Genomic DNA, 16,764 nt, shown 5'->3' with positions numbered 1-16,764 from the left:
TTTTATTAATTTATTTTTAATTAATTTTTGATTCCTAACTTTTTAAATATTTACAATTTAAAATTTAATGTATTGAAAATCTTTGACTTCTCGCATATAATTTTATTATTTATAAAAATAAATTAATTTTTGCGAAGAATTTGTTTAAAAATCCTAATTAAATTCTTTGTAAAATTTCTTTCAATTATTTTAAAATAATGGAGTTTCTGTAACAATGTTAATTCATAATTTTCAAAGTAATTGAATTTTATGAACGATTTCTTTCAAGTTGTTAAAATAATCGTGTTTCTTAATAACTGAAATTTAAATGTCATTATTGAATTTTATTAAAATTTTTAGAAAATAATTTAATTCTTATCATTTTTTATGATTTTTGAAAATAATTGAGCTCTCGCGGGCAATAACTCGATCTGCGCTCGGACGCACTCTCTAATACCAGTCGGGTGGCAGTGAATGGCGCAGAGGCGCTCACTGCTTCCCGACTGGTACTAGCGCTTGCGTCCGAGCGCAGATCGAGTTATTGCCCGCGGGAGCTCAATTTAATTCAATTCAAGGAATTTTATTACAATATATAAAATAATTAAATTCTTTCGAGCAAATGATACTATCAACGATTTTGACAATAATTCAATTCTTTCAAAAGTTTCATAAAGTTTTTTTAAAATAATGTAGTTTTTTGAATAATTTTAAGTGGACATTTTGAAAATAATTAATTCAGACAAACTTCTTAAAACAATAATTTAAATGTTTCGAAGAATTTATTAAAATTATAGAAATTTTTTTTTAGAAATTTTTTTTGAAAAAATTTTATAACGAATTAAAAAAAAAATTGAATGACTCTTATTGAAATTTTATTATCATTATTGTTATTATTATTTTATTTTAATAAATTGAATTTTTTCAAAGATTTTACCACTTCAAAAATATTTTTAATTATTTCGAAGGATTTATTAAAGTTTTAGAAAATTAATGAAATCTTTCGTGAAATTTTATTGGAAATAATTAAATTTTTGTAACAAATTTTACTATGTATAAAAATAATTTAATTCTTCTAAAGAATGTTATTATTTAAAAAAAATAATTAAATTCTTGCGAAGAATTATATTAAAATTTTTGAAAATTTAAACAATAGTAATGAATTTTTTCTAGTTATTGTTAAATTATCAATTTCATTTTCAGAAACAAACTCTGCAGCCGTTAATTAATCTTGACAACATTTTAACCAGAAGCATGAAAAATATGCTTCAAAAGTATATTTCCAGGGGGGTTATTATGTTGTTTACGGCGCAAAAAAAACAGAAAAAAAGGCCTTAGTTTTTAACAAAACACGTTTTTGCAAATCAATGCAAGGTACTATTTTTTCCGAAATAAATCCATTACATTTTATTTAATTCTTTTCTTCGTAAACTTTTAATATTTATTTTTTATTTCAGCTGTAATACATAAGCACAGTCCAGTCAGTGAATCAACATTTTTGAAAGATTTGGGTTCAACTATTTCAAATGCCAAAGACTCGGAGGGGTACAGGGCATTGAGGACTAAAAACCCAACAAAAAGTATGAAAGATCCAATTAATGTGGATGAAGAGGACCACTATTAAATGTTATTTTAAATAAGTTAAAAGAAATATAGAAAATAAAAAGATATGAAAAATAATATACTCATAATAAAAATTATTATATAATAATTGTGATATTTTTTTATAAACAAATTGAATAAAAATTCAAAAATAAATAAGTATTCAGAAAAAATTTTGCTTTTATTATTATTATTTAAAATTAAAATATTGAAATCGAACCTAAAATTTTTAATTTTAGCACTGCTAATTAGACCTGATTAGCTCGTTCAGTCTGGACCAACGCGTGGTTCGATCGTCACTGATCTGATTAGCTCATGATCAGACGGTCTCTTCAGCTCCCTGTTAGCGAATAGACGGTCTTTCTAGCTCCTTACTAGAGCCCAACAATTTTTCTACACGGGGTTATACTGACTATAAGAAAGCAGTATTAAAAATATGAATAAAAAAAGAAATAAAAATTGTAATTAATAATTATATATATGTATATTATTTGTGACTCTGGTACTATAAAAATGTTACGTAACATTGTTATAGAACTGTGACATAAGCATAAAGAACTATTCTGTAACTAACATGTAACTATGTTTTAGAACTCTGTTACAATAAGGTTATATAACAGATCTATAACTAGTTTGGAACAGATGTTCTACAACTCTGTGACCTCATTGTTATGAAATATTTGCTTAACGTGTTTGCTGAGCTATGTCCTACTCTATTCGCCAAACACGCGAATTTTAAAATTTTATATTATATAAATCAGGCAAAAGTCAGGGAAAATAAAAATGGTGAGGGAAATCAGGGAATATCAGATAATTTTAGCAAAAGTATTGGCAAAATATCAAATTTATAGAATTACAGCTAGATAATAAAAATACGCTTTCTGACCAAAATAATTTAAAAACAATATTGTAACACGCTTCAAATATCAATTTTTGAAAAGAAAATTCCCTCGACAGTTAATTTATATTAATGAAAGAAAAATTTTTACTGTTTCAGAAGCAAAGTTGCAGCAGCTTTACTAAATAAACATCTGCAAATCAACGGAATATCAGCGGGATTAGCAGGGTTGCCATCCGTTGGGCAATCGTGCCCGGAAACTCTACCGGAAGAGCCTCCGATAACCAGTAGTAGTAAAATGAAGAGAGAGAGAAAGGCTGCAAGGACATTAGGTATCATCATGTCTGCTTTCCTCGCCTGTTGGCTACCCTTCTTCCTCTGGTAATATTTATTAACTTTTTTATTATAAAATTTTCACAATATTTTCAAAAATACTCAAACATTTAAGAAAAACTTTGCTTAAACATACCACTGTTTTTTTAAAATAAAATTTAATTTCGCATCTCAATTTTCCTTAAAACATCGTCACACATTTCCTCCACAGGAAAGATAAATATATAAAACCCCCGTTCATCAAGTAGTATCTTGGTCAAATAATAAAACGTTCGAAATTTAAAAAAAACACCCCTTGTATAAATTTTAGAAAGATTTTCGTATGGATCTGGTCAGATGTCCCTTTTACCTACATGAATCTGATAAGGGAAAATGCAAGGAACTAGAAGGGCCTCGGGATTTTCTGTCACGCTCGGATATTGACAAGCATATTTTTTTGAGGATTATAACAAGTTCCCTACGAAGACAGTGTGTTCCAAATTTGATCGTTCAAGTGAACAAAATAAATTTATTTCTTCGTCAAATTCAAATTTTAATTGTAATAATATTGCGTCATATATTAAAAAATAATTTAAATAAAGCTTAAAAATATAATTTGTTTTTTATTTTTATTTGAGTAACAAATCTATGGAAATATATTTAAATTAAAGTATTATATTAATCACCTATTTTATATTGTATATTATATCCTTTATATGGACCTACAATTAAATAAACAAAGAATTTCTTTGAATTTTCTACATAAAAAACGAAAATTTGTGTCTCATTCCTTAATTAATTAGCGGTGTTCGGTTTAGCCCTACCAGTTTTGAGATTTTCGTTTTTGACGTAGTCACCTTCGAAGCAATATATCATCAAAGCTACTGTAGTTTTTTAAAATCGAACAATTGCGATTTGTAGGTGAGAGAACATTCTTTAAAAAGGTATATTACTCTTTAGCAAAAAATATTTTTTGTATGAGTTTTCTGGTCAAAGATCAAATCCGTCCGGTTTAGACCTAGTCTCCCCTACTGATTTTCGTTAACATTTTTAGCATTCGGTTTCTTTTAACTATCCTTGCCCCAGCTGGGACAAAGATAGTGCATTATTTAAAAATTTGTTGATAAAATTATGTATAAGAATTCAATTTAAATTGAATTCTTATATACAATTTTATAGACAAATAAAATTAAAAGTAATACTTAAAAAACTTGTGTAATGATTATTATAATTATATTATAAAAATAATATAATAGTTATTTTATTTATTTGTTTCTATTATTATTATTATTTTTTTTTTATTTTTTTTATTATTATTTTTTTTTATTTGTTTTTATTTGTTTTTTTATTTGTTTTATTTGTTTTGTTTATTTGTTTTTTGTAATCTTGACATTACTAAATTTTTGCGCCTACAGAGCGACTTGAAAATTAGGAGTACTCGCATCTGCCTGGACCACCCGTCTAATGGGTTTTCTCGCCAGTGGAGAGAGAAACTGTAGAAGACCTCTCCGAGTACAATCGATTTATCGACAGCCGAGTTCTAAAAGGTGTGTACCGGACAATAATCGTCAGTGCCTATGTAGAAATTAAGATTGGAGTTTGATGAGGTTCTAGTCAGAAGTCCTTATCTGTAGTGGGGAACTGATTAGGAAAAATAGTTGGAACCCAACTACTTTTATAACGGTCGTCAGATCGGGTACTAGTTTAGAATTTCTAGTCGGGAACTAGCAAGTACCCCACAAGTGTAAAATAAATGAATCCTTTTAGAGATTTGTTATTAGTATTAATTACACTACCGTCCAAAATTATCAGGACGATTACATTCGACTCTATAAAAAAACATGCCATCACTTTTTCAATCACATTTCGGAAATAAAAGGAGGTACAAAAAAAACTTAAATACGGTTAGAAAGCTGATTAAATTCTGCGTAAAATAAGCCGTTTTTGAAGTCATTTCGTTATTATTTTTTAAGTTGTAGAGTAAGAAAGAAAAAAATTAAAAAAGGTTAATCGTCTTTGATATATCATTAAAAATGTGAAGCCGTGTTTCGACCGATTGGTGCATTGAAATTCATCTGTGACGACTCGATTGTGGCTTCGCGCGGCAGCGAATGAGAGAGAAAACAGGAACGAATTCATGCGGGGGAACGATGAACTATTGAGTTTCTTTATATTACTCGTGAAACATAATTATTTATTATTCTCCAGCCAAAATTCGTCCCTGTTTTCTCTCTTTCGCTGCCGCGCGAAGCCAGAACCGAGTCGTCACAGTTGAATTTCAATGCACCAAGAGGTCGAAACACTGCTTCACATTTTTAATGATATATCGAAGACGGATTAACTTTTTTTAATTTTCGAAGGCTTATTTTGAAGCTGAAATTCTAACGAAGATTTCTGTGTTTTTAGAAAAATTTTATCTAAATTTTTCTAGATTTTTGAAAAATTGAAGTCAAGAGACAAAAATGAGAAAATTTGATAATTTTTTTTATTTCTTTCTCACTCTACAACTTAAAAAATAATTAAGGAAATGACTTCAAAGATGGCTTATTTTACGCAGAATTTAATCAGCTTTCTAACCGTATTTAATTTTTTTTGTACCTCCTTTTATTTCCGAGATATGATTGAAAAAGTGATGGCACACTGCATTACCGACGCGATACCACACGTATTCCGAAACGCTCTTATATACTAACTTCTCACTTTTTTCCGCGCTTCTGAGAATCGTTATAAATTTATATTCTATATTAATTAATCATTTTTTGACAAAGGTTCATCTTTAATTATTATTACTTACTATTTCCGTGTACTTAAGGTCAATTTTTAAATTAACAAAAAATTCTATAATTTAATTAAAAAATCAGAACAAAAAAGATTAAAAAACACTGAAAAATAATATAAGTCCGATTCCGGGCATCTTCGACTAGAATTTAGCAAGGAACTAATCAGTGATTTCTAATCTGAATGACCTCTCTAGATTTTATGCGTAATCTAGCTAGATATTTCTAGTCCGAATTTCCTCACAAGAATCTAAACAGGTTCAAGTTAGATTTTTCCAAACTAGATTTTCTAGTGTGATTCTAATCAGAATCCAAGATTTGATAGGGACACGTTGGGAATTTTCTACATGGGTGCATATCATTATACGCGAACCAAGTACCCTTAGTTCTAAAACGTCCGCCAAGCGAGGCATCTATCCGACTGAGATAATCTGTCATTATAATAATAACTTATTGTCATTAAATATATGTACACACATTATATGAATAAAAATAATAACAATAATATTTATTATTATTAATAATTCATGCATTCACATTACATTTAATAAACGTGAGAAATGAGTAAATTTGGGTAAATTATTTAAAATTAAAACATTGACATATTGAAACTGAACCTAAAATTTTAATATTAGCACTGCTAATTAGACCTGATTAGACCGTCTAGTTTGGACTAACGCGTGGTTCGATCGTCACTGATCTGATTAGCCCATGATCAGACAGTCCTTTCAGCGCCCCGTTAGCGAGTAGACAATCTTTCTAGCTCATTACCAGGACCCAACAATTTTTCTACACAGGCTAAGGAAGGTTTATGATATTACTGATTTAAAAATACAGTCGGGTTGTGCGACACTGGCGAACTTTACAGTGTCGAATCCCGCTTTACTGAGGAACAGTTTTAGATCCTAATTTTACCACAGTGATGATCTTAAAAGGGCACATATACCATTTAAAATCAATGCAACATGTGCCCTTTTAAGATCTGGAGCCTCAAATGGGTAATACCAAAAGACCTCTTGAATCTTTACAACCGTACTACATCAATTTTAACACTAGAAGGAGTAAATGGGGTGTCTGGACACCCCAGTTACTCCCTAACTTTATAAAAATTATTGAGACAAGTAAATTTAAATTTTTTTAAAAATAGTTTTCAATCAGTTAAAATCATCTGATAAAGTATAAGTTGTTGGGTTATAAATGAAAAAGTTGTATTTCATAAAAAAGAAACATTTTCATACAAAAATTCTATTTTTATGAAAAGTAGACATTTTGTATTTCTAACTACTTATTAAAAAATTCTGAGCTCTCTCTACAGTCAGAGATTAAATTCTAAAACAAAAAAAATGTCGTACATGACAGTCAAATTTAAATTATAAATTCTATGTTGTTAATAATGTTTTAACATATATTAGATATATTTAAAATTGTTAATTAAAACTTTGATTAAATATTGATTTACAGAATCAATTCATAAGTTATAAATTTTATTGTTAATATATTCAGATATATTAAGTTTGTAAAATTTTAAATTCATAATACCATTTTTAATAAATATTAATTGTTAAAGTCTATTTTATGGTTAATTTTTATGATTTTCACTATTCGACAATTCTCTTTAATTTCTTTCACTTCAGTTGTTCAAATAATTATGTTTTTTAAGCAATACAAAAACTAATATTTTTCCTAAAAGTGTATCTATTGAACTATAAGAATCTAAAATATTTTTTAAATTAGTCAAATTTTTAAGAAACTTCGTTTTTTGTAAAAAAAGTCAATTTTGCAATTTTTTGGTATTTTCTTGTTTTTTTAAATTCTTTAAATTTATCAAAATTTGAATAATATCATTGTGTTTCTTACTAAAAAACCAATATAATTCACTACCCATAGTTGACTTTACGCCGAATAGAAACCTTATAAAACAAGATTAAAGTTTGAGGTGTCTGGACACCCCAGTTGCTCCTTAGAGAGTGAGTAAATTCACGTACTCCTTCTAGGGTTAATAAGTACTGCGTTTGCTTGCTGCTTTTGTGATTGAAGCAAAATACAGTCGTGTCTCGTTATTGCAATATTTGGAATACGAAGACTCAATATTTCAAGCGCTTGAAGGGCGGTACCCTCTCATAATTGTAAGATGACGTCAGCTCACGTTATCAACTGTCAGTGCCGACAGTTGGGCAGCAATGAAGGTTCCAAATGAGAAAGGGCACCCAAAAAGAATATACCTATTCTCATCTCTGGAAAGCTATAAAGTAGGCGTGGTATAAGTGTCTTGCGTTTACGAGAGGTGAAGAGTGGGAAATTTTCAAGACTCTTGTAATGATGAGACACGACTGTATTTCCCTAAAAGAATTAAATTTTTTATACTTATTTGCATATTATACTTATTTTGCACTTATTTACAAAACCATTTCTGAAACGCTCATATCGTTTAAACTGTTCATACTAGAAATGCAGCAATCTGTTTTTATTATGAATGATTTATTTTTCTCTTCGTGCAGGATTTGGTGATTTGTTATAATATAATTTTTTTCTAAAAAGAAGTAGAATTAAGGCTTCGGATCTTAAAAGGGCACTTTCAATTAATATAATGATAAGCTGCAAATGAACATGTATACCTTAAAGTCGTAGTAACTTTAAGACAAGTAAATATTTTAGTGGCTTAAAAGGTATGTGTCGTGTCTGATACGTAGTCTCTGCTGGCTGAGTTTGTACCACATCGATATATTTTTCAGCTAGGAATCAGTATCTTAGCTTAATTATTTTAAGTGACATTTTTTGTGACCCACAGACATTTTTTTAAGACAAGATAAACAATTCAGTAATTCAAATCATGAGAATAGTAATGATTCTCAGTCTAGTTTCACTAATATTCTGTAAAATTTCAATCATTTAGATTTATAAAATATTTAAAAATAATTTCTTTATATTTTTATGAGGTAATAAAGTAGCATCATGAATGCGGAGTTAGTTTTTCAAAATTCATAATGGTGGATCCAATATGGCAGATGACTGTTTCAAAAATCTATTCGAATTTTCCTGAAACTCAATGCTATGAATTTTTGGGGTCGCTGATTACGAATCCGATGTCAAATTTTCAAAATTTTATAAATTCAAAATGGCGGAACCAATATGGCGGATGGCTTTCCAAAAAATTGATTCAAATTCCTTGAAAATTTATAATCGGAGGATTCGTAATCAGCGACCCTTAAAAAACCCGAGTAACGAATTTTAAGAGATTTTTATTCATTTTGTAGATTTTTGTTTATATGGGGTAGTTTTTAAATATGTTTTTATTCTTGGGGTGAAATTTTGTTATATTTTTTACAATTTTTACAATATTTTTAAGAGTTTCCGAGATTTGTTTCATATTAACTTTCACTACTTCTGTTTTCGCTGTATCCTGATTGGGTGGATGTGAATGAGGAGTTTTTTTAGGGCCTTCAAAACTACTAACTCAGAAGCTGTTGTGATCGCCCAAGCTTTGCATTCTTTTCTTTGAACCTACTGACAGTTCCAATAAAATTTATTGTTTTTCGACGGTTTCGATCTGACGTAAATGTGTCCTGCGATTACTAATTTGTTTCCGACAAATTTAACAATTTCTCCCACTTCTTCTATTTCTTCCATTTTCACAAATAATTTATAATTTAGAATGCATGATTGCAAATTTAACACAAAAATTTTGCCAAAATTTATTTAAATTGAAATCTCACATTTATTTTTTTAATAACTTTAGAGTGATAAGGGAGCGTTCACAAATGTTGTCGCGCACTTTTTAGAGATTTTTTAAGGGGTCACTCGCAGTTGTACAGCCAAAAATAGACATTTTTTACGAATTATTTCTCGTAAATACCATTCTGATTTCCGTGTGGAATGAATTTTTAATTAATTCTGTATCTGTTTTTCCCCCTGAAATTCGCACGAAAAACGTTCCAAAACGGCCCACAAATTTTTATCGGAATTGAACCCGAAATCTGAACGAATTCCAAACAAAATTAGTACGAAATTCGTACGAATCATTTTCACCTGAGCCACAAATAGTTTTTGTCTCATACGGTTTTATAGCTATTCAAAATTGAAAAGTGTCCGACTATTGTCTAGTTTACCCTAACAAATTCGAATTTATGAAACGATTTTTACATAATTCAGTATAACTCAGCCAAAAATTGTCACTACGCTGTTTAGTAAAATCTAAATAACAAAACTTCACAATATTTCGTAAATGCTAGGTACTTTATATCCAGTAGTTATTACTACATTTTTGCTTACTAAAAGCGTAAAGTAGAATGTTCTATAACTCTTCTCTCCGTGTTCCTTTTTTAAATTTCATTGTAGTTTCTAAAGAGGTCCGCTGTGCTGTTGAAACGTAAAAAATAAATTCTTATTTTCATTGACTCTGAGTGATTTTTTATTTAACATTTTCTTAATTAAAAAACAAAAAAAATTTTTTAGAAAACTTAAGTGGTTGAACGAAAAACATCAGTTACTGCGCCCTTTGACATTGATGATGAATATAACTATTAGGATAAAATTAAAGAGGTACGTAATTTATTTTTCTCTCTTGGACAAATGGCTATTTATCTACTTTACCCAGGCTATATTTACTTTTGATGAAGAAAAAAAGTTTTCTGTTGATCTTTATTCTGAACCAAGCTTTAGGAATCAGTAAAGCACAAAATAACTTTCAATGAAAAATATTGTTTACACTTTTTTCGTTAAATGAATTGAATAATTATTATCTTTTTTAAATATTTGATAGTTTTAAAGAACAAAATTGAAAAAAATAGTACTTTATTTTATTATTATTATTCTTATTATTTTTACTATTTTTTATATTTTTTATATATTATATTGTGACGTGGTTCATTTCAAAACACGTCACAAACAGGAATTTTAAGGTTCGCCGAAATCCTATTAAAAAAAAAGAAAAAACAAAGATCCGTGGACAAAAAGAAAAAGGAACACAGTTCTTGTATTATCAACCAGGCTCGGACTTAACATTATTTTCTTTGATGTATTTTTGTCTAAATAATGTATCATTGACTTGTACAATAATTTCGGCAATCTTTTGCCGTTCTTCGGAAAGAATTGTATTCTTCTCAATTATCGGGGACAACCGCACTTCTGAGATGAATATATGTTCTTTATTTAATGTAGCGAAACTTCGCGAGACTTAAATATTTTTGAAAATTAAATGAATGAGGATAAGGGTTCGGCTCACGAAAGTCGACACAAGGGTTAATGAACGAAATCTTTACACATCAAAAGTCGATTTTACCAATAGTTTTAATTAAATGAGCAATTGCAACATTATTGAAAGACGAGACCAATCGATGAGATAGAGAAGATTGAGCGAACTTACCAAATGATGCAGCGCAAATGTTCTCCTATAAATGATATTCCTAGCGATGGGAACAACACAATAAAACAAGAATAATTAAAAAGTAAATATTTAATTAACTGTAAAGCGCGTTACAACGATGCAAAAGGTTTGTCCAAGCTCGATCAATCTTTTTTGAATTATAATCTGATCTTTAATTACTCGTCTCAAATCATAGAGTTGTGCTAAATGAAATGCATAAGAAAACATAAATGATTATTTAATCGTTTCAGTCCCATAATTAGGGCAATTAAAAAATATCTACAATAGGTATAGTACCTATGGTTTTCGGGGTCGCTGATTACGAATCTGGAATCAGATTTTCAAAATTTTTTTAATTCAAAATGTCGGAGTCAATATGGCGGACGATAAAGTAAAAAATTAATCAAATTTACTTGAAAGTTGTCACTCGGGGGTTTTTGGGGTCGCTGATTACGAATCTGGAGTCAGTTTTTTAAAATTCAAAATAGCGGATCCAATATGGCGGACAAAAATTAAAAATTAAACAAATTAACTTGAAAGTTGTCACTCGGGGGTTATTAGGGTCGCTGATTACGAATCTGGAGACACTTTTTTAAAATTCAAAATGGCGGCTCTAATATGGCAAACAAAATTTAAAAATTCAACAAATTTGCGAGGCGCATGAAAAGTCTTCAATTTTTATTTTCCTAATCTTTAATTTATCGAAATTCTTTTTATCTAATAAGAATTAATTATAGTTTCTTTTAATCGAAAGAATAATTGTCAAAAACATTATTTTTTTGAATGACTAATCAACACAATGTTTAATACTGCTAAAGAAAATTTTTTATAATCTTCAAATAACTGAATTATCATTTCTAAAAATTATTATTTTCTATATTCCATATTTACACTAATATTTTTATTTTCGAAATGTCAATTTTGATAAATATTATTTTGTAGATTTGTTAATAATTATAATAATTATATTCCCGAATTATTATTCAATATAATTCAAATATTACCGAATTACCAATTCTTAAAATATTTATTGTTCCCAATAATATTTTTTATAATGTGTAAATGTTCTATATTTTAAAGTTTCTAAATTTTATTTTTTCGAAATATCATTTGTTATAAAACTTTTTTCTTATAAATGTTTTTCAAAATAATTTTAACTTTTTCGAATTAACATTACTCATAATTTTTTTTACTCCTAATCTTTCTTCTTTATAATTACTATATTTTCTAACATGTATTTCTTCTAACTATAACCTTACCGAATTGTCACTTCTCATAATTATTATTATATCGAAATATAATTTTTCAAAATTTTTGTAATATCTAATAATTTTTTATACAAATTTTTTTATTGTATAATAACCAGTTTTTATAATTTTATTTTATTCAAATAATTATTTCGTATAATTTTTTTCTTACCGAAATTATATTTTAAATAATTTTTTTTAATCGATTTTTTATTTTTCCTAATATTCGTTTTTCCAAATAATTCTTTTTTATAATTTTTATATTTCCTAATTCGTATTTTACATAACATCTATTTTTTCTAACATTTAAATTCTCTAATTTATTATTTTCCTAACCTATAAATGTCATAATAAGAATTGCATTGAATAGTTATTTCACCTACAGAATATACGGTTTTGACGTTTCCCATCTCTGAAGAATATGGCGCCAAATTTGAAAAAAGTTTATTATTTTATTATTTAAAAATTATTAATTATTACAAATATTGTTTAAACCAATCAACTACGCATTAGGGAAATGCGTTAGGAAAATCCCTATCATTAGGGAAATTGTTTAAAACAATATTTGTAATAATTAATAATTGTTATATAATAAAATAATAAACTTTTTCAAATTTGGCGCCATATTCTTCAGAGATGGGAAACGTCGAAACCGGATATTCTGTAGGTGAAATAACTATTCAGTGCAATTCTTATTATGACATATATAGGTTAGGAAAATAATAAATTAGAGAATTTAAATCTAAAAAAAATGTATGTTATGTAAAATACGAATTAGGAAATATAAAAATTATGAAAAAGAATTATTTGGAAAAATAAATATTAGGACAAATAAAAAATCGATTAAAAAAAATTATTTAAAATATAATTTCGGTAAGAAAAAAATTATACGAAATATGTAATTATTCGAATAAAATAAAATTATAAAAACTGGTTATTATACAATAAAAAAATTTGTATAAAAAATTATTAGACATTACAAAAATTTTGAAAAATTATATTTCGATATAATAATAATTATGAGAAGTGACAATTCGGTAAGGTTATAGTTAGAAGAAATACATGTTAGAAAATATAGTAATTATAAAGAAGAAAGATTAGGAGTAAAAAAAATTATGAGTAATGTTAATTCGAAAAAGTTAAAATTATTTTGAAAAACATTTATAAGAAAAAAGTTTTATAACAAATGATATTTCGAAAAAATAAAATTTAGAAACTTTAAAATATAGAACATTTACACATTATAAAAAATATTATTAGGAACAATAAATTTTTTAAGAATTGGTAATTCGGTAATATTTGAATTATATTGAATAATAATTCGGGAATATAATTATTATAATTATTAACAAATCTACAAATTAATATTTATCAAAATTGACATTTCGAAAATAAAAATATTAGTGTAAATATGGAATATAGAAAATAATAATTTTTAGAAATGATAATTCAGTTATTTGAAGATTATAAAAAATTTTCTTTAGCAGTATTAAACATTGTGTTGATTAGTCATTCAAAAAAATAATGTTTTTGACAATTATTCTTTCGATTAAAAGAAACTATAATTAATTCTTATTAGATAAAAAGAATTTCGATAAAATAAAGATTCGGAAAATAAAAATTAGAGACTTTTCATGCGCCTCAAATTTGCTTGAAAATTGTTTCTTGGGGGTTTTGGGGTCGCTGATTACGAATCTGAAGTCAGTTTTTCAAAATTCAAAATAGCGAATCCAATATGGCGGACGATAGATTAAAAAATTAATCAAATTTACATGAAAGTAGTCTTTCGGTGGTTTTTGGGGTAGCTGATTACAAATTTGGAGTCAGTTTGTCAAAATTCAAAATGGCGGATCCAATATGGCGGACAAAATTTAAAAATGAAACAAATTTGCTTAAAAGTTGGCATTTGGAGGTTTTTGAAGTCGCTGATTCTGAGTCTGAAGTCAGTTTATTAAAATTAAAAATGGAGGATTCAATATGTTAGACGAAGAAATAAAAAATCCATCAAATTTGTTTAAAAATTACTACTTAGGTTTTTTCTAGGTCACTTATTACGAATCTGAAGTCAGTTTTTCCAACTTTAAAATAATGGATACAATATGATAGTCAAAAATTAAAAATTGACAATACACTCGAATCTCGCTATAACGAGAAGTTCGGGAGTCAAGTCTCTCTCTATTACGAGCACAAGAGGAGAAATGAGAAATCCCCACTTTTAAGATTCTACATTCATTTTTTTAGTGGTTACAATTTTCATAATATGTCAAAATTACAAACGTAACCTAGTTTAATTTGAACTTTAACATACAGAAATTTATATAAGCTAAAATTTTGAAGATGTTCGACTCATTGATATAATTTCAAATAAGAAGTGACTTTTTATGACTTTCTTTATTTTTATTTTATATAAATAATATTGATATTAACCAAATTTAAACCAACTGAATGTGCATTTGTTTATAAATAGTGGGGGTAATCAGGAGGAAATTTTTCTCGCTATACCGAGAGACAGAGCCTTCGTTATAGAGAGCGCTCGTTATAAAGAAGGTCGTTATAGCGAGATTTGAGTGTATAGGACTAAATGCTGCTTCTTGGAAGTTTGCGGGGTGTGTAAATACAAATCTGGAATCATTCTTACAAAATTTTTAAATGGCGAATCTAATGTTACGACTATTACAACAATAATATTAAAAATAGGAGAGAAGTACTGTTGTTTTGTCGTTTGTTATTTTCCCTTTTTTCTATTGATTTTCTTTTGTTTTTTTGTCGTTCGTCTTATATGTTTCGTCACTTGTCTTTTGTCGTTTGTTACGACAAATATAAAAATATTCACAACAAAAAAAACAAAATTAATAAAAGTATTAAAAAATTAAAAAAAAACATTTAAAATACTTTAAAAAAACAAAAAAAAATTAAAAATAGAGATGAAACTCTGCCATTGCCGTCCCAAGTCCGTATTAAAAAAGAGGAGGCTGTTTCAAAATTCGTAACTTTTTATGTCCGCCATATGGATTTATGGATTCACTAATTTGAATTTTTAAAAACTGATTTTAGATTCGTCATCAGCGACTCCAAAAACCCCCGAGAGACAATTTTAAAGCAAATTTATTCAATTTTTGTTCGCCATATTGGATCCGCCATTTTGAATTTTTAACAACTGACTTTAGATTCGTAATCAGCGACCCCAAAAACCCCCGAGAGACCATTTTCAAGCAAATTTTTTAAATTTTTGTCTGACATACTGGATCCGCCATTTTGAATTTGCATATCTGATTTTAGATTAATATTCAGCAAACCCTAAGAATTTAGAAAACAACTATAATTTAAAGTATATGTTACTAATTTAATTTTATTACAGTTAAATTTAACCTCAAATAATGCATTGCCGTGTAAAGTTTGTTAATAAGAAATAAGAATAAGAATAAGTTAAGGGGACATTCCACTTCAAAATGTCAAAAAAATCGATTTTTTTTGTTTTTATTTTCGGATTTCTTATATTGTCAAGAATACTCTCCTAAAATATTATTGCAAAATTCGAAGTAAAACAAAAGTTATACATTCTTATTCTTCGCAATGTCAAAGATGTTTTTGTATGCGGATAAGCAATCGAATGATTTAAATGTTTTCTCATTTGCATTTTTTAGAAAAGACAAACAAAAATGTATTTGGTGTTGCTGATCACAAATAAGATATTAAATTTTCAAAATTCAAAATGGCGGATCCAATATGGCGGAAAAGAAAATTTTTTTATTTTAATTTTTTTTTTGGTTTAATTTTTTTTTTCGTCTACCATATTGCATCTGCCATTTTTAATTCTGAAAAAATGATGTCATATTCGTAATCAGCGACCCCAAAAACCCCCCCGTAACAATTTTCAAGCAAATCCAATGATTTTAAAAAAAATGTCCGCCATATTGGATCCGCCATTTTAAATTTTAAAAATCTGATTCCATATTCGTAATTAGCGACCTTAAAAACCCTCGAGTAACGATTTTCAAGCAAATCCGATGATTTTTAAAAAAAATTTCGAAACTTATGAACAAAAACTTTAAATGCGTTTTTCTCAAAATGTCCTTTTTTGATCTGGTAAGAGTGATATCTCGAGTTCTTTTGAAGCGATTTTAAAAAATCAAACGGCTATTGATTTAGCGTCATCATGCCTATAAGTGGAACCTCAAAAACTGGAAAATTTCCAACTCCTCTTTTTTTTTAATAACAGAAATTCTGAATAAAAACACCCTTTTTTCCTATTATGGGGAAAAAGTACTCTAAAAAAAGGGGGGGAAGAAAATTCCACTTTTTTGAGGTTCCACACCTAAAGAAATATCTAACGAAGAGAATGTCACTTCGTTTTTGGTTTTATCTGTTTTAGAAAGTTTGGAATCGATCTTACCACCGAAAATGGGCATTTCGCCGCCATTTTGAAATAAAAATGAAAAAAATTTTTATTTACAAACTCTTAAATAAATTATTTGTTACATGTAAAATAAATTTTTTAAATAAATGTCAGTTATTTTAACCCTTTAAGGCCCAGCGGTTTCGATTGAAACCACTTTTGTGTTCGAACATTCATAACTTTGTCTAAAATTAATCAATTTTTCAGTTCTAAACGCCAAAGATCCACAAATTTATATTACTTTTTAAAAAAAA

At 27.6% G+C, this 16,764-nt stretch overlaps 1 protein-coding gene across 4 annotated transcripts in view; it reads left to right on the top strand.

Moving 5' to 3' along the window:
- Positions 1-16,764, top strand: part of LOC122506255 (octopamine receptor beta-1R-like) — an 848,536-nt gene that overhangs the window by 446,289 nt on the left and 385,483 nt on the right. For 3 of the 4 annotated variants that reach the window (XM_043618346.1, XM_043618344.1, XM_043618345.1), the window contains one exon: positions 2,576-2,797. In XM_043618346.1, coding sequence (XP_043474281.1) covers positions 2,576-2,797 — 222 coding nt within the window. Of the gene's footprint in view, positions 1-2,575; positions 2,798-16,764 lie in introns of those variants that run through there. The other variant, XM_043618343.1, reaches the window with a different exon arrangement.

This window comes from Leptopilina heterotoma, unplaced genomic scaffold (assembly GCF_015476425.1).
Source record: "Leptopilina heterotoma isolate Lh14 unplaced genomic scaffold, ASM1547642v1 Lhet_40, whole genome shotgun sequence".
In the NCBI taxonomy this organism is placed as follows: domain Eukaryota; kingdom Metazoa; phylum Arthropoda; class Insecta; order Hymenoptera; family Figitidae; genus Leptopilina; species Leptopilina heterotoma.
The sequence above is the reverse complement of the archived record's forward strand: the minus strand, read 5'-3'. Positions and strand labels throughout refer to the sequence as shown.